General features: G+C 38.3%; 2 protein-coding genes across 4 annotated transcripts; both read left to right on the top strand.

Moving 5' to 3' along the window:
- Nucleotides 1-2342: 2342 nt before the first annotated feature.
- Nucleotides 2343-9736, top strand: saal1 (serum amyloid A-like 1). 2 transcript variants are annotated; one of them, XM_063481071.1, is made up of 13 exons: nucleotides 2343-2462; nucleotides 4455-4645; nucleotides 4792-4893; nucleotides 6256-6339; nucleotides 6444-6523; nucleotides 6839-6898; nucleotides 6979-7094; nucleotides 7261-7426; nucleotides 7591-7673; nucleotides 7788-7973; nucleotides 8431-8588; nucleotides 8693-8785; nucleotides 9443-9736. In XM_063481071.1, the coding sequence occupies exons 1-13, from the start codon at nucleotides 2459-2461 to the stop codon at nucleotides 9518-9520; spliced, it is 1401 nt and encodes a 466-aa protein (XP_063337141.1). In that variant the 5' UTR covers nucleotides 2343-2458; the 3' UTR covers nucleotides 9521-9736. The 2 variants fall into 2 exon arrangements, with proteins under 2 accessions (XP_063337141.1, XP_063337142.1); XM_063481072.1 differs by having other exon boundaries at nucleotides 2343-2476.
- Nucleotides 9737-16624: 6888 nt separating this feature from the next.
- On the top strand, nucleotides 16625-21963 carry tph1a (tryptophan hydroxylase 1 (tryptophan 5-monooxygenase) a). 2 transcript variants are annotated; one of them, XM_063479518.1, is made up of 11 exons: nucleotides 16625-16808; nucleotides 18628-18762; nucleotides 18862-19045; nucleotides 19131-19231; nucleotides 19324-19391; nucleotides 19476-19672; nucleotides 19770-19905; nucleotides 19990-20116; nucleotides 20227-20322; nucleotides 20536-20669; nucleotides 20796-21961. In XM_063479518.1, the coding sequence occupies exons 1-11, from the start codon at nucleotides 16719-16721 to the stop codon at nucleotides 20968-20970; spliced, it is 1443 nt and encodes a 480-aa protein (XP_063335588.1). In that variant the 5' UTR covers nucleotides 16625-16718; the 3' UTR covers nucleotides 20971-21961. The 2 variants fall into 2 exon arrangements, with proteins under 2 accessions (XP_063335588.1, XP_063335589.1); XM_063479519.1 differs by lacking the exon at nucleotides 16625-16808 and adding an exon at nucleotides 17751-17887 and having other exon boundaries at nucleotides 20796-21963.
- Nucleotides 21964-23080: the final 1117 nt, after the last annotated feature.

The raw sequence follows: 23080 nt of genomic DNA, 5'->3' as shown, positions 1-23080 counted from the left end.
TGACTGTACTTTTCATTTGAATAGTAGCAACAGATGTTATTGATAGATGAGAAGAAGTTGTTGTCTGGAACTATTTCAACTTCTAAGTCCCGTGTATTGTGATCCGTATAGTTAAATGTTTTCAGTTCCAGTTGATCATATTCTGCAACTGTCTGATTGATGCAGCGGTTTTTTCCAGATGTAGCTGAGTTGTTCTAAATTGCTTCTGGCTCATGAATTGCACAGGATGTGCAAATAATCTGACTGGTCTACATCCTTGGTGACCATCATTGCCGACGCGCTGTATCACATTTGCATGATACTGCATGAGGTCTGAACAATAGGTTTGTGTTTTGCTTTTAGAACACATTAGGCTATGTTTACCATCTTCTACCAAATTCTATCAAACATCTGGCTTTTGGGCCCAGCTTACCAAATAATTGTATGAGATAAAAGATCAACAGCTTGGTGAGAGGAAAACTAAAAACGGGCAGCTTTAATGCCCAAAGAATGATTATGATGATTTACGTTCACTATTAAATTTCTACTGTCCATTACCAAAAATCACAGATGTCCTGTGATGTATTTTGCTTCTTCTTAACAACAAATTTCAAGGAATGTGCATTTTTCCAAACTGTTTTAAATTTACAAATTTGCCTACATGAAAAAGTCAAAGAGTTACGATTTTGTGCACTGTGCGTCACAAGTACAAGTATAAGCAGTTGTATAGTCATCAATTACTGAAGCTGGTGCAGTCATTTCTCTGGTGAGCAGGGATGTAACCAGGCTATCTGTGATTAGATGTATCTACAGATAAAAAGATGTTTAATCAAATGTTATTTTGCACGCAAAGCTCTTCTTAGTGCAAACAGGGCTTTGAACCACTCCCAAGTGAGGACAGCTGCATGATGAGAAGTCTTTTGCTATTCCTGTCTAAGACTATACATTGTGTTGATTCAGGGAGGACAGTACACTCATCAAATTATTCCAGGACAATTTTGATTAGAGGTGGGTCCCTGTTGACATAATACTATTTAACATTAGATATTTGTTTCAACACTGCTTAAACCAATAAAGTAAAGTACTTAAGCAACTTAAGCACGCTCTTAAGATATGAGTTCAAATTTCATAATATATTTGAGATTATAAAGATAAATTTATAGATTAAAAAATTTTATGTGTATAAATTATACATTTGTATTGCTTATATAGTTTGGTGTACTATGCAAAAAATAAGAAATATACTATTAAAACCTTTTTCAAGTTTCCATTGTAATGCATGTGGAGCATCATGATATTCTGAACCTTTCTTTAAGGAAACTTTCTCTGACTGTTTCCTTCAACTTCAATTTTAAATGAATTTCCCTGGTTTAGGTATTCTAATATTATTTGGAGATTTTACATCAAATCAGTATTAAATTAATAAGCAGCTTTTGTGAATACAACAGAAACTTGTTTTATGTTTTCAGCAAGTAAACTGATATTCCAACAACCTTTAAATCCAACTTAGGTACTACTGTGTACAGTGAGTTCAAGCCCTCATGTTTGCAGAAACAGCACTGCATTAGCTGTTTAAATCATACAAACTTCCTGTGTGTGCACCTCTCAAATCTCACTTGGAAAAAATGACCTGCGACAAGCAAGCCTAATGCTGTTCAATACTGAAGAAATGTAAACTCCTTAAAATTATGCCAAATTGCAAAACACTTAGCTGTGTCTCTAATAAAACCTCTGTAACTTTGCTCAGCTTCTCTTCACCAGCATCAGGTAATGTTCATATATTGAATCACGGTTTTCCTTCTTTTATGATCTACTGCAGATTGTTTTAAGGGGGCTATCTGCTATAAAAGCCAGGCCAAGAAAATCTCCTTCATGTTTTTTCATCTGCTGTGATGCTTAAACGTGTGATGAAGTCTCACAATTGCCAGCTTTGTTTTTATACATCGATATAAAAATATGGTTAGGTACTGATAAATGATCAGAATTTTAATATTTCTGACTGTCTGGGTCAAAATTGAATCGAATTGATTATAGAAATCAGTGACGATACCCAGCCCTGTATGTAACCTCATGGACAGAGAAGCTGGTAAGCAGAAGGTACCTTACAGAAGAAGAAAGAGACATGCTACAAGCCTCACTGTGCGTTTTTTTGCTGTAAGTGTAAAAGTTTTCAGAATCAACTTATAAAAAATAATCACGAGATCATTAAAATATGACACTATCTTGCAGATTCAATCCACTACAAGCTTCTCTTCTCTCACATGTGGACACGTAGTTCCGTCTGCGCACTGCAGATGGCGTTATTTATTTGCTGGTGGCAGGAAGCTTGGTCCTGGTTTCACGCATGCGCAGATACGCACTAGTACTAAATGGAGGCTGTTTGAAACAACCGAGCGGCTTGCTGTGGTGGAAAAGTTAAAAGCATCCGATGATATTGCCTTTAATTATCTGCTAATAACGGTAGTCAAGAGCGGTCAGTATGGGTGAGTTAAAAAATGTGCGTCTGCCCGCGAAAGTTAGATAGAAATCCACCATTAATAAATAATTATAGCTGTTAGCTTAACCAATGAACGTCAAATGGACCAAATTTAGTATTCATAAGCACCACTTTTACCTTTTACTGGGTGTGCCTTTGTTGTTTCTTGATATTTAGCGTTTCCATATTTAACATAACACTGAAATAATGCAACAACATTTACTGTAATCTGTTTAAGCTTTGCGTGGTGAACTATAAACTGTATTCAAACCCCGACACGGTACATTTAACGTTACATTAACGACAAAGTGCCAGGAGGGATGGCTGCCTTTTCCTTGTCCGGATAAATACCTGTAAAATTAAGGTATGCCGTCATTCTAATGCTCCGAGCATGTCAAGTGCAGTGGCTGTCGCGTATGCGGCACACTTTAAAACAACAAGTCATAAAAACAAGTTCAACTTCAATGCGATTCATTGCAAACGTCTAATGTAAAAGATAATACAAACGTAAACAAAAGCACGATTATAACGAAAAGGAAAGGTAAAGTAAGCAAGTGAAATAAAAACCTAACCAACTTTAAAGAGTAAATAAGAAAAACCTTGACTGATGTGGACTTGGGGAAAAAAAATCTATGAGGCTTGACTGTTCTGGAGTCTGCAGGCTATAACAGAGAAATCCCAGCCACTTTGGGTTTTTAGGTGTGGTTTGGGAGCTGAATATGAGGCCATATATGGAGATAATCGATCTGTAATATATCATCCAGCTGATCCTTAAAGGGCTCTCAAAAATTATTAAAATGTATTGGTTACAAAATTCTTGAGCCATCCTGGCCGTATTTTGCTTCCAAGGAGAAAGGGTTTATTCTAGTCTTTGTACCTGACCATTTTCTGAGAAATATTTTCCTTTGTTTGTTTGTTTGTTAAGCCACTTAACACTTGACCTATCAATCACCCAAACAAAAAAAAAGATAACTTACTAAAAGTCCAGCAATGGCCTGAAACAGACCTGAGAGATGCAGCTATTACAACTTACATCTATAAATATATTGTTTCATGCATTGGTCAAAACATTAGACTTAAGGAGCCCGACGCCCAGCCGAAAACACTTCAAACAAGTTGAGTTGCTGCGTTCACATTATGAGTGTTGGGCCGCAGTATTGGAGGAAATCTGCAATGTAGCATGCTGCACTGCAACAACAGATATGTGGACAAGCCGAGCAACGCATCTCTGTTTGAGCTTAATGGCACACTTGATCCGAGACTGGACACTCTGTAGTCAATATTTGCAGACAAGCTAGTTTTCTAACAATTGTACAGCAGTAATGATAGCTGGGGACCTCAGGGAAGCTCTTGCGTGACTGGGGTCAGCTAATGTGTGTCACAACGGGATAATGCCATGTAAGGCCCATATTTAATTCATTTTTAATTATTTAATTTAAATGTAAAAAAATAAATAGTAGTTTCGATGTGTTGATAATATAAACTATTCACTCATTTTTATGGAAAATGCACTATATTGTTATATGCATTGCTATCGGGATAAGAAATAATTTGTATCAGGATTTTTAACATTTTGCTTGTGTCGCACAGTCCTATTGGCAATCAAGAATGACTGGAATTGGATTAATGTGTGTACAGGGAATTACAGTATTTTATATAAGAGGTAATACAAGCATGGATAATTATTTGTAAGTTTTTTGTAGTTGGTAAATGCAAGGAAGTAGATATTAAAACACCAAGATTTTTAACTACAGTTGTACATATGCGGATAGAGGATCAAGTGCTTTTGTTAGGGTATTAACAGAAGTAAGGGGCAAAATGACTTAGATTTTGCTGCCATTTATTGATGTTAAATTTTTCAATCTGAACAGATCTGAATAATCACTGAGCCTTTACATCAAGTGCTACGGAGAAGTTTGTAGAAATCAGAAGCACCAAGATATTGGCTGATAATTTCCTTCATCATTCCTGTAATGCGTTCCTTGGTCTATTTCCTCAGATGGTGGTGCTGATGGTGCTGAGAAAGAGAGCTCATCCCCTCCAGCTTTAACACAGTCTCCTATCATGGACCGTAACCCATCACCACCCCCAGACGCAGCAGATGGAGCGGAGGACGAAGATGTGGATGCCATTGGAGACACTGTTTACAGCAAGCACTGGCTTTTTAGCACCCTGACTCGTCTCATCCATGTAGGCAGGCTGCTGATGTAAACTGAAGTGATAAATGTTGCACGTTTCATTCAGCACTTAAGTCATGCATCGGTTTGTTGGTTTGGTAGGTGAAAGTGTGCAGTGTTACAGCAACATTTGCTAATGTCTGTAAAATTGTCTTGCAGATGGTCACAGAGCATTCAGAAGAGCGCTGTGAAGGTCCAATGCAGCTATCTGATGATGATGAGGAAGACTTGTGCAGAGTGTGGGATATGGCAATGGATAAGGTAGAGTTTCTCTTACAACTTGTGTCCTGTTTAATGGTGATTATATTGATCACAATCATGGAAGGAGTGGCTCCCACATTATGAAGGTGTGGCTGGGGACTTCCTGTAACCATTATGCTAACATCGGTTATATTACGATGATGCTTTCACAGTTTTCATACCTTTTCTTGGCAATGGTTATTATGTGACCTGTGAATTGTGACAGATCGTAAGGAAGATCCACTACTACGTCATTGCTGTTCTGGTTATCATTTCAAAATGTTTACTTGTAGTTTTTATTAGTATCAATGTTAGCTTTACTCTAATTATTATATGGAGGGTGTGTGTAAGGGTGAGATATGAGAATGGGTTTTACAATAAAATAAAATACTTTGAGAAGGCAGCTGACTTGTAGTCATGTCAGTGTATAGTACTGTGCAAAAGTCTTGAGCCAACCCTCATTTCTTTATATTTTGCTTGGAAAATGGGAAATAGGTGCACAGATTAAGTGAAATAACTGCAAATATACACGGAAATGGACTATATAAGGCAAAAACAGAGTATGTATAATTCTGAAAGCCAACCATCTGGGTTAACTGCCTTTATTCTTCAACACAGTCTGAACTCTCTTAGGCAGCTTTTTGTCATTTCTATAATTAGGCTTCAGGAATAGTTCTCCAGACAATCAAAGCACAAATTTTTGATGTCTGTTTCCTTTTACTCCATGACTGAAAGTGTTCCATTGTGTTTTTATCTACCAAGTTATAATTTCACTGCACTGGTGATGGTATTTCATGGTGGATCAAAGTCTGATGGTTACTTTTCTGTGTTTATAATTCCATCAGTTTTGACAAGATCCTCAGCACCACTGGCTGATGTGCAGCACCAAATGATGACAGAAGCTTCACTTGATGAAAAATCAGCTAATGCTCAAATAAAAACTTTGAAAACCAGAAAGTCTGGAGAGCTGTTGCTCAAGACCACTTAAAAAATGTGAAGAAGGTTGGCTCGCTGGAAGCAAAGCATAACAAAATGAGGGTTGATTCAAGACTTTTGCACAGTGTTTTATGAATCTCAGGAAACAGGCAGGTTATATTGACATATCTACAAAGACTAAAACTACAGACATGTCATTTGTATTTTTTACTGCAAGTAGTTTTGTCAACAAACTCAAGTTGGTTTTATCACACCTTGTTTTGGTATGAGTTATTACCACCAAGTTTATAATAGCTATCTTTTTTGCATTTAAAGTTTTTAATTACAAAGCAGTGCAAATAAAGCTGGTTTCTACCTGCCTGGCTTTCACATGGTCTGCAGTTAAAAGTGATTCATTAAATGTTTATATATTTTCTAACTGACTATTTATTTACCACCTGTTTGTAGGATGTGGCTGGTTTTCTGCAGGAATTTAAAGCTGCAGATATTCTTCTAGGAGTGATTGCCAAATCACGTTGTCCAAGACTTACAGTGAGTGAAATCCTTTTTTTATGCATACTTTCTCTACCAGAATAAATCCTGTGCAATTAATTTAATTTCTAATACATCTCTAATTCTTTCTTTTTTTCCTCTAGGAAATTAGTGTGGGAATCCTTGGGAACATTGCTTGTTTTCCTGAAACTTGTATGACTTTGAGCCAAAATGAGGACTTGGGGTGGGTAAAAAAAAAAAAAAAGTTCTTTGATAGATGTTGTGCATCAGGGGTGGGGAACTCCAGGCCTCAAGGGCCACTGTCCTTCAAGTTTTAGGTGTGTCTTTTATCCAACACAGCAGATTCAAATGTCTAAATTATCTCCTCAACAAGTTCTCCAGAGGTCTGGTAATGCCCTAATCGTTTGATTCAGGTTTGTTGACCCAGGGTGATATCCAAAACCTGCAGGACACCGGCCCTTGAGGCCCAGAGCTCCCCACCCCTGTTGTACATGAATGGGTTTCAATCTACCGAATGCAACTCTCTTTGTGTCCACAGGTCTGTGCTGCTGCTGCTTCTGGGAGATACCGATCCTCCAACACTGCTGGAAACAAGCAGGTGAGATTTGCATTTTATGTAGACGTGTGAAATAGAGAAACGGAACGAGAAATATTCATATTTCCTCATGATGTTTGCAGATTGCTGCTGACCTGTTTTTCTCAGAAAGATGTCTGTTCACTGTGGCTTCAGCGAATACGACAGCAGACATCTGTGCGCTCCAATCTCTGTTTCATCATGTGCAGCTCCACCAATAGTATTTATTTTTATTCTGTTTAATTCCAGTTTTATTCCATTTCTCCAGTAATAACCTGATTACTTGTACTGTTTGACACTGCAAGTCCCTGTGATGCTTATAATTATTGTTGACATGAGTGTGTTGTAAACTTAACATTATAAGTATACACTAAATGTGTTTACAGCGGATCTGCTTGAGAAGGTGGGAGAACTAGTTGACAAATTGTTTGACCTTGATGAAGAGTTAATGAAGAGTTGGATCACGGCTCAGCCTGATGAGGAGCAGGGGGATGATGGTGAAAGCCATCTGGAGATGACCTCATGTCTTCTTGAGGCAGCCAAGCAGCTCAGGTGGGAATCTGAATCTGTTTTATGAAGTATTTGTATTACTGTTTTTGATGACATATATCATTTAACCAGGCTCTTACTGCAGAGTTAAACTAAATACACTGTACTTATGAAATTAAAGGTGAGGTTGATTGTCAAGAATCAACAGTATTAAATTGTTTTCACAGATCAGAGAGTCCGAATGGCTTAGAGGTTTACCTTCATATCCTCCAGTTACTTACCACTATAGATGAGGGGATTCAGGTTTTTGGTGAGACATTTAAGTACTGAAAGGTCTTTATTGAAATGCTGTACTTAAACCATTATCAGATAACAATAGAGAAGCGGTTGCCTTTTAAAATTAGACTTTGTGTATTTCTTCTAGCTGCTTCCGATGGACCGGGGAAATCTGTATGGGAGTTTGTCTGCGACGTTGTGTGTGAGGACCTCTGCCAGCCAAATGATCTTCCAGTTGTACTGCATGAGCAGAAAAGCATTCTGGTCCAAGCACTTGCTGTGCTGCAGGCTCTTTATAAATGTCACGATGAGTGGTGCAGCAAAAGTGACACAAGTAAGTTTTCATAAAGCTACACTGATGTTTAGCTGCACAGAGAATGTTGCAGATAATGATAAGTCCTCTTGATAGCCATACAGGAAGTGAAGAAAGCAGATTTGGTGGTCACCCCACTGTTTGAATAATTATTTTAAACTAATGTTGCTGTATATCACGGTATGATTTTCAGTGCCATCCTAAAATTAGACACATGTCTGTCTGTTAAGCTGTTGTCATATTGAGGCCTAAAACACCACCAGAGGTCACCAGTATTCACAAACATTCAGCTGAGCTCATTAAGCTGTGAACAGGACTGCAAACAGTAAATAAAGACTAAACTGTGTGGAAGTGTTGGGCTTTAGTCTCTTTGATAAGGATGACCCATCTGTGCAGTTTCAGTTTTTTGGGTGATGAATGAACATGACCATTATTTTGTTTTTTTTAATTTGCTGCTTTTTTGGATGAATACCTCTAGGTTTGCCTCTCATTGGGAGCATCTTGCGGGTATGCCAGTACCAAAATGAGTGCAAAGACAACAGTGCAAACAAAGAAGATGAAAAAGATGAACAGCTCGAGACCCTTGCAGAGATCACAGCAGAGTTTTTGGCTGACCTCTTCGTTCACATTCAAAAGGTAATAATTAAGGAGTTTTTTTGCTTACTTTTGTGGCCCAGATCATTTCAATCAGCAGCCAGTAAAAACCAAGGTTTGGATATGGATTTTTCCCCCCATTTTAGGACACAGTTGCAGATTTGGTGAAGAAAGTTTACCTCACAGAGAAAACCTGCCTCGCAGCTGCTGCCACTTTACTTCCCAAGTTTAAGAATTCAGTAAGTGCTCCTTCTAAATGGTTAATTTACAGTGAGACATTGTACATGTGAACAGATAGCGTTCAAAGTGGTTTAGGCTGTTTTAAGTTAACTTAGGTTTCATTTGCACAAGCACAACAAACTGTTGTTTTGTCAGAAATAACAGGATAATTTGTCAAATATTTTAACACAGACTTATTGCTTTTACTTGAGAAGGACAAACTCATGTTACAATCAGATTTTTAAGACCTGGAGTCCTTGTAGGTATGTCACAGTTCATCATGAAATCCTAAAACCTTCCGATTAAAATTCAAATTTATATTATTTTGAAAAGATTTACTGAGAAAAAAGATTTATTCATAGCAAAATGAACAATGACATTCTTCACTGGGTATAAAAAGCAAATGTTCAGAATTTCTAACACTTTAATACCTTTGGGGTTTTTCAGGATAGAATACTACTATACTATTTAAAACATCACATAATACTTGTCCAGATGTTGTGATACATGTAAACTGTAGGCAGAAATTGTTGACCTGTAATGCTATTAATACAGCAAAAGACTTATTTTAGAGCTCGTGTCAGATCAGGATGTGTGATGGACTGCTGCCATACTCCCACAGCTCCTGTGGAAAATAAACATTATGTTTCCACCCTGCCCTTCCTCCTCTTGTGCAGTTTCAGCACCTGCAGACCGTGTTGTCAGAGGCTGATCCCCAGTTGGCAGATGTGATAAGGACACAGTGTCCCATCTGAAGCACCCTGCAGATCAGTGTTCAGCACTCATTCAGACTCTCACCTCTGCTTTTTATAGCAGCCAGTATTTCCTCTCCAAAGATCCTGCTTCAAAACGAGCTATTTGCATTTCCACTGGAAGGACAACATCACGAATGGCAAACTGTCATTTATTTGAATATTGTAAGCTAGTTTTAAGTTAAGTCTGAAAAATTAAAGTTGTTTTTTTAAGCCTTTTTTAAGAATACTATTTTTGTATTTGATTACAGACAGTGTTTAATTAAAAGTAATTTGTCTTTAAGCCTTTTTTTAGTCTTTATCATGTAGAAACTGCAAAAAAACAGCTGAATAATCTGCAATGAGGGGTTCAAGTCATTATTAATACTACGTTCTGATTCCAGACTCTTTAGGAATAAAGTATTTTTCTTAACATTCAACTTCAGTCAACACAATTTAGAGCTTTTTATTAAGACAGCCAACTGGCACTAAAACTTAATGTCAAACCACAATTTTAAGTGTTTTTTTATATAAGGTAGTAGTTATATATTTGGTTATATAAGTAAATGAACTCACTTTGGTTATTTAAATGCTTCTGACTGTTTCTTTTTTCTTTCCTTGTGTCTGTCAGGCACACGCACAGGAGAAAATATCTTCTCACAGGCTGAGACAAGAAATTTCTAACCAAAGATTAACAAAGCTGTATGCTTACTTCTAAAATACTTCAAAATGCACTCTTAAATACTCTAAAAGTATGTATATTTGATTAATTCTAGATTTTTATCTAATTAAATTAAAAAATATATATAAATATTTATTTAAGATAAAACTGAGCTAAGTATATGGGCTCACCTTTTTAAGCATATGAGTAATGATGCTAATGCTGATGACAACATCAAGTGTTTACCAGAGGGTGACAGTCACTCTTGTAAGGACAATAAAATTAGATGAAAGGCTTGAGCCTGGCAACAATGAACTCATTTGGTTTCCAAATACCGCATTTCGCCCACTCATGGAGAAGAGCAGGAGAACCTGCGCATTTCCAGCAAAGCTCAGGAAGGCTCTGTGAATATAGCAGCTTTTTAATTAAAGCTTGGATTGATGTGAACGCTCTTTCTAATGGAAATCCCGAGTGTACGTGAGACAGATCGCCCTATGAGGGGGAGAAAAAACAAAACAAAACACGTGTTTGAGCGTCAGCTACACCCATGATCCACGTAGGTTGAGGTAACCGGTGTCTTGATCTGGACGTCATGACCTGTTTGTGCTGTAAATGACTAGAGTGTAATCGCGCTTGGCCTGTCAAGCTTGCTTGTAGCCAGTGACTTGCACTGTGCTCGCTACTCTGTCTCGGAGCCTCGCTTCCAGGCGTGTCATGTCACTGAGATCAGGGTGAAGCCCAGATGTTTCCTGCTGCCCTGCCAAACCTTATTGTCGGTCTGCCATTCTTCATGGAGAGTTGATATGATCCGACTCCGCGAACACAACACAGCAGGCTGTTCGCTGCGTGGATGGCGTATTATCCCATCACTGGCACTGAGGCATGTCAGATCTGTCTGAGCCTGATGTTGGATGTCAGTGATTTCTTTGTTTTTTGCCCACAAATGTGTTGGTCTTTTAAATGACATAACATTTTCCCTCACACTGAATTTTGGATTAACCTTAAGGTCACATCCTGTGAAAGGGCTTTTATAAAACACTGACATAGAAATGTTCTCTTTGAGAGACTGAGGAGTTAATAAGTCTCTTCTACACCAAGAAACAGACATTAAACATTAAATTGAGGGACCGCATCAATGAAATTAGAAGACTATTTAAGATTAAAAGGAATTTGTCAAAATCAGCAGCCGTTTAATTTTTATGATTTTGTGACTTGATCTTTCAATGTGCTTTAAGTGCATTTTCTAAAGCCGGGGTTATCATAATTGAGCTGTCACAAGTGTGCAGAATGGCCCCAACACTGTTCTAGCGGTTGTTGCTGGGGGAGGATGAGCGATAATGAAGGGATGAAGAATGAGTGTGCAGCGTCACGTCCCCATCCTTTGATTCCAAGGCCCGTCCTATTCAGATCCGCCTGGTTAAGGCGTGTTAATAAAGACGCGTGATGCTAGTGGGTGCAATCAAAGCCCCCTTCAGTTCATTTCCTGAGTTCCCTGGCTTTCTATCTCTTGTCAACAGATTGACAATGAAAACGTTCCCCTCACGTTATCCCTGGATATCAAAGCCTCTGACCTTTCCTGCTCGCAAAAAAGTGATGTGGCTACGACGATATTTGCGTTTGCCTTAACCGCCTTTTGTGCTTCTTTAATAAAGTTATCAGTAAGGATATTGTAATGATAAAATACACAGCGTGGGCGCTACTTAGCAGCTCAATCTCTTATAGAGAGGTGGAAAGGTTGTGAATCACCAGATAAATTAATTAAATTATAATGATATAATAATTATGAATTAAGAATAATGAATTAATCTGTGTTTCATATTAGTTAGACATCAGCCTATGAGAGTTATATTTGCTTGCCTTGATCTGGACGTCATCATCAGAGTGTAATCACACTCCGCTTATATGAAGGCAAATGATTTCATAAAATAAATTAGTATCACATAAGTAAATTAATTAATATATTTTTGTTTTTTCAAGAAGTGCTGTGTTTAAAAAATCCTTTATATTTTTCCTTGAATTATGTTTTAAGCTGCTTGTATTGGTGAATCTGTTACATTTAGGGATGCAATACTGCCATTGCCATCACTTTAACTAATTGTATTTTTTACATGATCTGATATGACACCAGAATAAACAGAACATGTGGAACATGTTCAGTGATGCTCTATCATTTTTTTGCATCACGTCCAACTCGTCTGTTTTGAATGCAGCAGGTGTTTATGGGCGCAGCTCTAGCCGGTTCTTGTGTACACTGACGCCTGTCACCAAGTGGCATATGTTGCTGTTTGTTCTGCATTGAAAGAAATGGAGCTAATTAAAGAGAAGCAGCCCTGTCACAGGAAGTGTACGCAAGCTGACCATTCACTGCTCTGATTAGTTAGTTGTTGAAACAGAGCTCAGGATTAGGTGAAAGACTGGAATTCTATTGACGAAGTCTATTAGAAGACCTTGGATATTTGGAAATTCAAACACTGGTCTTATAATCAGCTGCTGGGAAGGGAGCACAGATATCCCATCCCACTGGTAACGTTCATCTTCCTACAATATGAAAAGAAACATTCACTCAAATGATTTCATTTATACCCACTCGTATATCTGAGCTTTCCTATGAAATGCAAGTCCTCACTGTTGATATACCATTAAAAGAAATTTGGTGTGGCTGAGTTTGTTCAATAAAACACGTTAAACAAATTCCAATAATGTCTTTATTAATAACTTTTATTATTTAGGAAGAATAATCAGTACTTTACTTGAACTGAAGCCTGTCAAATTACAAAATTGCTAAATAAATGAATAAATACATACATATACAAATCATTCGATTCATTAATAAATAAAGTTACTATAAAATCACACAATTAAATTACTGTGATATTAAATGAAGCCTTAATTTTAAGGGTAAATTACCCTTCTTTTTTTCTAACTCTACAACTCTGTACCTGTATGTGTCCAGTGTGAATGGTTACATATGTATGTATAATTACATCGTATATAACACAGCACAGCATAGCAGGCAGTTGTAGACAATCTTTATATCAGCATATAAATGCTAGCACATAATAGCACACCAAAATAGTTACATTCAGTCTGTATTTAAGCTCCTTATTAGATCTTGATTAATCATGATCTTTTATGATAAATAAGTGTTTCTTATCTTTCTTATTGCATCCCAAACAAACAGGCATGTTTGATCATGTTTTTTTCAGAATTTACTTCTTTACTTGTGTAGTTTTTGCTGTGCTGTGTATGTGTAGCTGTTGTTGGTGTATACTGATCATGTGAGTGCAAATGTGAACTTTGTATTTCTAAACTAGGGAAGGACTCAGTGCATCAAAATGTGGCATCTGCCCTGCTGAAGTATCATTGAGCAAAACCTCCTGCATTGTGACCCCTGACCTCTCCTTGGAGAGTGCACCATGAATGCTCATTGTTATTGTAGTGAGTTAGTGTTGTTGTTTTTCCAAACACTCTGTGAGATATAGTAAGTTCTAATACATATAATGCGCGTGTTAGCCATAGCCATGGGTGAGATTAGCCAGAGAGATCTCTTGCAGCTTGATGCTCAGACACTGTGAATAAATCCCTCTGATTAAAGGGAACAGAACTGGGACAGACTGGCTACCATGCAGCTTTAACGCGCTCAGTCATGTCTGTCACAAACCACAGGAATAAGAGTGTGTACAGTGACTTATGTGCTGCGTTTTCCTTTGAAACTTAAAAAACAACTGTGCTTGCCCGATGAGCCTAGCAGGCCTTTTAGAGAATCCCATGGCTGGTTTCCTCTAAAGTAGGTTATGTTTCTGTAATCGGATGTTTTAATGTGTTGAGTAGTCTCATTATCTTACTCTAGAAGAGCATGAAAAGCCTCATCAAAAGCTGGAAGAAATCTGTTTTGAATCTAAGAGTATTTGAGTTCAAGAAAAAAAAGAGTATAAGTAGATGTATTTCTGTAACTATACCAAAAACTGCACATTTAACTTGAAACTTTAGAAGGTTTGTGTGATTAGTGTGTTCACAAAAGAGGTTTTGCACAATTTTCATGATATAATTTCCAATAATATAACTATTAGACTTCAGCTGGACAACAGGGTTTCAGATTGATGTTTATTATTAGCTATATTGTTGCACTGTAGCATTTCATCTTAATTATCAAGAGACTACTGTTCACATAAGAGAGGTGAGTCATCAGGAGAACGAACTAGAATGAGCCATCTTATTCATGCTACACTCTCTGACCCTCGTTGGCTTAAAGCATCTCAGTGCACCTTGAGTCAATTCCCGTCTGAGTGGTAAAGCAGAAACGGCACGAGCCACATGTCATTGTTAATAAGAGTTTAGATTTTTGTTTAAACATGATTTAAAAGAAAATTATATTCCTAGCATAAGACAGGAGGAGACTGATAAACTGATGCTTTTTAAACTGGATCCAACATGAACTCTAATAGCCTCTGACACTCATTAAACAAAGGGGAGCTGGTCCTGGAGCTGTCAAGATGCAAGGACATCAAAGACATAGCCAGAGCCTGTGCAGCATAAAAGTGAGATCTGTGGAAATTATATTATGAGTGAATTTGGATGTGCTCGGTGCCCCTTGTGCAACGCCGTCTTACTTGACTCTTGAAAGGTACCGTTCGTTAGAGAGCCCTAAACAATACTGACACACTGTTCATTAGGCTGCTTTCCTCTCCTCGTGCTCAAGAGGCAAGACACAATACTTTGCAGAGGAAAAAAATGTTCCATCTATTAACATTTCTCTAGTGGCCACAATACCTGCCAGAGCACTCTTTATTGCTTTACACAGCAGCAGTCTTCTTAATAACCTTCAACATATTGTGGTGTAAATAAAGAGCCTCTGGATTACAAAGACTTTTGTCAGAGGTCTAAACTGCATTATATGGAGACTGATTTATTCTTAACAAATGATCTGCTCTGATTCCTTCATATTTTATGACATGCTGAATCAGTTTAGTTTTTTTTCTAGCAGTCCACCAAACTGACAAAATGTAAAAAAAGAACAGACAAACACACACATATACAAATATATATATAGTGTATTTTTTAGGTTTTGTTTTTTCTTCCTATTACTAATAAATACTATTATTATGTTCTTAAAATTAGGATTGAGGAAATTGGGAAATTTAACTTCTAACTTATCACAAATCCTTAGGTTTAAAAAGCTGGGTATCTGGACTTAAACGGTTAACTGACATTTTTATTTCATCTCCCTAAATAAACAACAGAGTTCCTGTTTCAGCGCTTCTTACCATAATGTAACTTAATAAAATTCTGATTTGTTTATGTTCAGCCTGTGTTTTGTTACCCAGGCTGTGCATATTGTGTTTGCACAGTGAAGCAGAAATGCTCACCTTCTACATGGAAGCAATAAGGAGCTTAAGCTAACAGTAAGGTAAACATGTTTACACCTTCTTTGCTGCAAACTTTATGACCACATCACACTAGTGCGAGTCTGAAGAGGCTGTCAGTGTGTGACCAGCAGATTGAAGTGGATGACCAGCTGGGTGCTGGTTGACTAAAATGCACACCAGAGTAAATTGATACCCTCATAGATGCGACATCTTCCTCTAACATTATGAAGTCACCATGAAGGTGAACACTTCTAGCTTCAGCTCTACCTTACACAACATCTGAGGAGGAAGTTCCCTTCACTGCCCGCTTGGGTTGTGTAAAGCATCTGTCCGTGTCACGAGTGACACAGCCCAGGACCACCTGAGACAAACAGCATGTGCATTAGCCACATGTATCATCACATTAGATCAGCGAGCAGCTAAAAGAGCTTGCTAAGAGCCAGAGACATTTCACCCGTCCTATGTGTAAGGTGACTAAAGCTTAAGAGTAAACAGTGGTGTTATCTGTTTAAAGTAATGAGGTCTCTCGCATCCAGCGCCGCTTCACCTTGATTCTGCCTGTAGAGGCCTCTGAAGCTCTCTCTGCTTTGCTGTCTTGATCTTATTTAAAAGGGTGCATTGTGTTAAAGAATGGAAAACATGCAGATTATGTTTGTTATGTGCAAGAACTTAGAGGAGCTTATGGTGCGGGATTTCGAAGGGGGGCATGTTTGGATCACTGGAAGGAAGGCTGGTGGGCTACTTAAATCTTAAACCTCGACCTTTTCTTTGTCTCAGGGTGTCGGCAAGCAACAAGAATGACCTCTGCGTGCCAATCTAACATGATCTGACATTTTACATGTTTAGTAATAGTTACATAATTCAAATATTTTAAAAGAGAGAGAGAGAGAGAGAGCAAAGCTTCCTAATAGGCGTGAAACGTGATTGGTATTCTCTCGGCAAAATCAGATTTCGTGACTGATCAGGCCTTTCGGTGAATTAAAAAGACACCCCTTTCCCCCTAATGATGTGGGCGGTGCTGCTGCTCCTTTTCCATTTGCTGCTTTGGGTGAGCTTATTGCCCCCTCCCTATTTCTCAGTGCGGTTAAATAGCACGGCGCGCCACACCACTGGGTAGACACCCCACTTTGCAAAGAGGAAAGCCAACAAAATAAAAAGGCCTGAAAGGGGGAAAAAAGAACAGCAGCACTTTAACATGTACTCAAACAAAATCGAAGGACCACGTAGAGGAAGATCTTTTGACTCTATGAACCTCGGCTTCGAAGAAAAACTGCTGAACAATGAGGTAAGAACTTCATAGAAAGAGAAGAAGAAGGAGGAAGGTTTTATTATTCTAGAAGAGATATCTTAAATAAACTCCTTTATCTTTGATAAGATCAATAGAAATAAGCAGGATGAAGAACTTTTGCTTTGTTTTGTTTTAAGTGACTTTTTTTGGACAGTGGTGGGGAGATCGGTGCGGGTCATCTTATCGAATAAGCTTTCACTTTGTCGTCAGCGCAGATTAATTTAAGCCGTTTTGTTATACCGTAATTTACGTCAAAGAGTTAAGAGGGTTAAAGAAGGAGAGACATCTGAATTTGGTATGATAAAAGACACTTCAGTGCTCACGCTGTGCACCATTCGCAGACAGAGGAGATAAAAAATAAACCGATCAACCTGCAGTATGTGATGTCTCCAAGCACATGCGGGGGGGTGGGGGGGGGGGGGGTGGAGAAAACGCTGACAGGTACTCCAGGACAATATCGCAGCTGCTTTAGACATGGAGATAAAAAGAAAAACACACATGTTTAAACTGGAGTAAAAAAAAAATCAACGACGTTTAAGGCAGTTTTTACAGCGGAACACGTTACTAAATCCTATTAAAGTAAAAGCTGGACAAATTATACCCCCGTGCATGCAAATGCAAATGTGATCACATCTGTTTTAAAAAAAAAACTAACATTTTTTATGTTTCTCGTTTATACCCCTGGACTAAAAAAAGATGATATCTTTTTATTTCGTATTTATTTCACAACTATAAAAAGTAAAGTATTTGATGAGGGGAAGCGATGTTCTCCCACTTAACGGCCTAAAAAAACGTGCGCGCTGTAGTGATTAAGCGCTTCCCTAACGTGTGGCGAGATTTCAGAGTGGAGGGGAGCTAATAATAGGCTTCCCCGCTCTCCAAATGAGATTGCTGTAAGGCGATTCTTTGAGACAGAGACAAGTTCATCTTCGTTAAACCGAGACGCAAAAAGTTGACCTCGGGCAGCGTCCTGATCCAGACTCCATGCACTAATGCTTTCAGGGATACTACCGGCAAGGGCTCACCGAAAACTGGTGTGCCGCGCGGTCTACACCATGTACGAAGGGCGAAATGTGGTAGGAAATAATTTAACTGAATTTAATTGTTTCACGTGAGGGGCGTGATCCTTTTAATCGCGTCTAAACGTTGGACTTTGGCATTATGTGCCTATTGTTTAATGACAAATTCTAAAGTTTTTTTGGGGGGGGGAGCGGGGGTTATTTTTTTTTAAATGTCTCAATAAGCAGTATCCTACAGGTAGAGTAAATGAGTAGAATTTGGAGTCAATCAAAACAGATTAGTTATTCTGTGCTGTTGGCATCTTAACAGCCTCGCTGCTAAAATCTGAGACAGGATTAAAATAATTTTCCCCTGGCGTGTGCAGCGCGCACAGGCACGCGTCAACGTGAGAGCGCTATCCGAGGTGCTGAACTGGACAAAGAAGTTGGTCAGCTTTAATCTGAGCCCTGCCTGTGCGCATGCACTGCACTTCCATTACTCATTTTTTAGCGATGTCAAGAAAAAGCCAATGATTCCCTTTAGAGTAACAAATATACCTGCCAGTGTATGTTTTAAAGACTGACTGACTGTCTGCAACTCTTTATATTTATAGGATTATTATTGTTGTTATTTAGAATGGTTTTATAGTCTTAAGTAATTAGAAGTTCTGCACCAAGTCTGTGGATAAGTGCAATATGTAGACTTAATTATTATTTTAAAGCCAATTTAGATTGGCTAGCAAAAGTTCATTCGTTCCACTGTTTTTTCTCCCTATTATACACAACTGAATCTCTCTATCTTTGTTGATCATTTTCAGATAAACAAGTCAACCTTCACAAAAATTGAAGAAAACAACGAAAAGAAGAATTCATCAGAGAAAGGGAGAGCGACAATCATCTTTTCCTTGAAGAATGAAGTTGGGGGGCTTGTAAAGGCACTCAAACTCTTCCAGGTACATCTCCCAACCCTGCTCCTTTTTACAGAATGACTTGATTGTGACACATTTTTAGCTTTGAAATGAATAAAGAATTCTTTTGTTTTATTCTCGCAGGAAAACCACGTGAACCTTGTACACATTGAGTCCAGGAAATCCAAAAGACGCAACTCTGAGTTTGAAATTTTTGTGGACTGTGACAGCAACCACGAGCAACTGAATGAAATCATCCAGCTGCTGCGGAAGCATGTGAATGTGGTGGATATGGAGCCTCCAGATAACTCCTGTCTACGTGAGGAAGGTGAGAAAGTAGTGAGTGAATACACTCCAGATGCTGAATTAAAGGTACAATATTAAATGTGAACACCTTTTTCTTCTGTTCTCAGATATGTATGAAGTACCCTGGTTCCCAAAGAAGATTTCAGACTTGGATAAGTGTGCTAACAGAGTCCTGATGTATGGATCTGAACTGGATGCTGACCATCCGGTACATTATCAACCCGCTGCCTCACTTCAGCAAACAAAACCAAACTCTCTTAAAATGAAGTATTCTTATATTTTTATGTTTCTCTTTATCAGGGTTTTAAGGACAATGTCTATCGGAAAAGGCGAAAGTATTTTGCAGATCTTGCCATGGCCTACAAACAGTAAGTTTTGATCTATTTAAATGTCTATTGTATTTTTAAAAAAAAAATCATGATTCTTATGGAGTTTTTTCTGTCTTTTTCCAGTGGAGATCCCATTCCTCGTATTGAGTTCACACAGGAGGAAGTGAAGACTTGGGGTGTTGTGTACAGGGAGCTCAACAAGCTGTACCCCACCCACGCCTGCCGGGAATACTTGAAGAACTTGCCACTGCTGTCCAAATACTGTGAATGTCGGGAGGACAACATCCCTCAGCTGGAAGATGTGTCACGCTTCCTCAGGGGTAAATGATCAATTTTGATTAAAATATTCCTTTGATTTAAATCATTTTGTTCACTTTTAACGGTGCAATCACTCATATATTTTCACTATCTTTTTAGAACGTACTGGATTTACCATCAGGCCTGTGGCAGGTTACCTGTCCCCCCGTGACTTTCTTGCTGGTTTGGCATTCCGCGTTTTCCACTGCACCCAGTATGTGCGGCACAGCTCCGACCCCTTGTACACCCCTGAACCGTGAGTACTAGCCAACACTATATCTAAATATGTAATCTAAATGTTAATTCTGGTTTTAATATTTGGTTTTCTTTTATTATTAAGGGACACATGCCATGAGCTGCTGGGCCACGTCCCGCTGCTCGCAGAGCCCAGCTTCGCTCAGTTTTCTCAGGAGATTGGTCTCGCTTCACTTGGAGCCTCAGATGATTCAGTTCAAAAACTGGCCACTGTAAGAGTCACTGCTGCAATCTAATTTTCAAACAATATTTATGAAGATATTTCTTTTTCATAATCCAACAAGGTCATCCTAATTGCTTGTGTTCTTCTTCTGGGTTGCAGTGCTATTTCTTCACTGTGGAGTTTGGTCTATGCAAACAAGAGGGGCAGCTGCGAGCTTATGGAGCTGGACTTCTGTCATCTATCAGTGAGCTCAAGGTAAAGACATCCAAACAGGATGGTAAAGTGGGCATCTTTACCCAAAGAGCTTTAAAAACACAGACAGAATAGTCTTTTTACGTTACAAACTTGATCAAATTCCACCTTAAGACACATAATAAATCATCTTTTTTTGATGAGAAAATATAGATGCACATTTATTAAATGATCAAGTTGTGTTTTCAACATCTCCACTGTGTCTCTCTCTGACAGCATGCGCTCTCTGGTAATGCAAGGATAATGCCTTTCGACCCCAAAATTACATCCAAGCAGGAATGCATCATCACAACGTTTCAGGATGTCTACTTTGTGTCAGACAGCTTTGAGGAGGCCAAAGTCAAAATGAGGTGAGCTTAATTACTCAGCATTTAACTTGTACACTATAATATATAAGTAGACCCAGCAAGAATAGCAAGTAAGCTTTTTAAGCTAAACTTCTTATTGCATATTATTTAATATTGTGTTCATTTCAGGGAGTTTGCCAAGACCATCAAGCGTCCCTTCACGGTTCGATACAACCCCTACACCCAGAGTGTGGACGTGCTAAAAGACACTCCCAGCATCAACAGTGTGGTGGAGGAGCTGCGACACGAGCTTGACATCGTCGGTGACGCACTCAGCCGGCTGAACAAACACCTGGGTGTCTGACTGCGCACAGTTCACATGGAGTTACACTGACAGTCTGTCATCCCCGGCACTGCTGTAGAGACGTTGCTTGTGTGTTGTCCTTTGCCAGTAACATGAATGTGCATCGGTTTTTCGCAAAAATGTTCTGTTGTCTCCACTGCATGGTTTATATAGCTTACACAATTTACAGGTGCACTAGGTATGTTTAGACACTAACTTTAAGATATTTGACAAACCCAAAGAGCTGCTTAATCTGAGGTACTATTTGGCTTCTATATTGCAAACAGTTTATGTGCTTTGATGGTACTTCAGTTCACTTTTGAAACACTTCCAGCTGTTACAGACACCTCCAATTGTTATTTCTGCTTTTGTATATGATTGTGTGAGTTTTCTTTTCTTTTTTTGTAAATCATTTCATTCTTCTTCTTCATGTTTAATACTCCTCTCTTCAGTGAAATGTTTAAAATGTACCTTCTTTGTATTTGTCTTTTGGTGTGTGTGTGTGTAATATTCCTTTTTTGCGTGCTGTTGAGGGAAATTATGAAAGTGACACCTTTAACTAACTGTTGTTATAAGAATGCTCTTGTGATTGATTATGTTCGATTTGGCCCATGTCAGCGATTACTTTACAGTGATTTTTAATACCTCCTCTTGAAGTGAATTCAATTGTAGAACTCCAGAAATCAAGACATTATTTTTCTACTGTAAAGAAATATAGAAATTAGAACTAGGTTATGAATCAAACAAAAAAATTGAATAAAAAAGTCATTTGTGTGTTTATAGCATGTCAAAACAGTTGTTTAATTGTTGATTTACTACTTTTATTAGTCCTTGTGGATGTAACTTTGTTATTGAACCCTGAGGATGATGCTGCTGTTGATGATAGAGATGCAAGATGATGGCAGCGAAGACTCTGAAAGTGATTATAACAATTATTTTGAGGCTGAAGTTTGCAAAATCTCAATAAAGTGTTGTAGAAAAAAATATGCCTTTGATCTGAGAGCCAAGACACTTATTGCCTAATGAAAAAGTCCAACCGGGAACAGAACTTTCCAAGATAGGTAGCAGAAAAATCAATAATGACTCTTAAACGCATTTCGTGGACACGTAAATGGTGTCATACAATTGTATTTTTATTCTGCTGTTATTATTAAATTATATTTATATTATTTATTTATACTTTGAGGATCTGATGAATGAAGAAAATGAGAAAGAGAGTTAGTGAATCTGGAAGTACAAAGGATTATTAAGGAGAAGGAGGATGAAGACTGGAAAGGTGCTAGGTCCAGATGATAAACGTGGAGATAAAGCACATGCCAGGGTGCCAATAGAGGAACTACACCAGAGAAATATGTGAGAGTGGTGCAGGACATCTATGAGGACAGCAAGACAGTGGTGAGGTGGGGGTGGTATAACATCAGAGACTAGCCCTTGTTGTTTTCAGTGGTTGGTGGACAGACTGACAGAGGTCAGGCAGGAGTCTCTGTGGACAATGATGTTTGCAGACAGCAGTATGATTTGTAGTGAGAGTATAGCAGGTGGAAGAGAGCCTGAAGAGATGGAGGTATGCTCTGGGGAGAAGAGGAATTAAAGTCACTAGAAGGAAGACAGAATAAATATGTGTGAGCAGTGAAGATGCCAGGAGGAGAGGCAGCAAAGGCGAATGAGTTTGAATATCTGAGGTCAGTAATCCAACAGACAGAGCAGAAAAGAATATTTACTGCCCAGCTTAAAGTTAAACCAGGTCTGATTTAACACATTAAAACTATAGCTTCAAGAAATGATACACATAATGGTAGCTTATATTTAAAAGGTGAATCAAATTAAAACTTGGGCAGCAGCATAATAGTGCTGCCCAGATTATTCTAAATTTGTCACCTGAAGAATTTGATCATTTAACACTGAAGTCGTTTTTTTGTGAAGCTGTAGTCTCTTCTATTACAATCGATGCTGAAATATCGATTCATCCGATACCAGATATTTATAATCTAGAATTGATTCTCATATTAAAATATCAACATTTTAGTAATTTGAGGTAAATTTGTAGTTTATGATTAACAAGAACACATTGGAGCGTCACTGTATTTTTTGGATCCCAGGAACTACTTCCACTACTTCCACCTGTCGTGGT

The sequence above is a fragment of the Pelmatolapia mariae genome, linkage group LG7, assembly GCF_036321145.2.
Source record: "Pelmatolapia mariae isolate MD_Pm_ZW linkage group LG7, Pm_UMD_F_2, whole genome shotgun sequence".
NCBI lineage: Eukaryota > Metazoa > Chordata > Actinopteri > Cichliformes > Cichlidae > Pelmatolapia > Pelmatolapia mariae.
The sequence above is the reverse complement of the archived record's forward strand: the minus strand, read 5'-3'. Positions and strand labels throughout refer to the sequence as shown.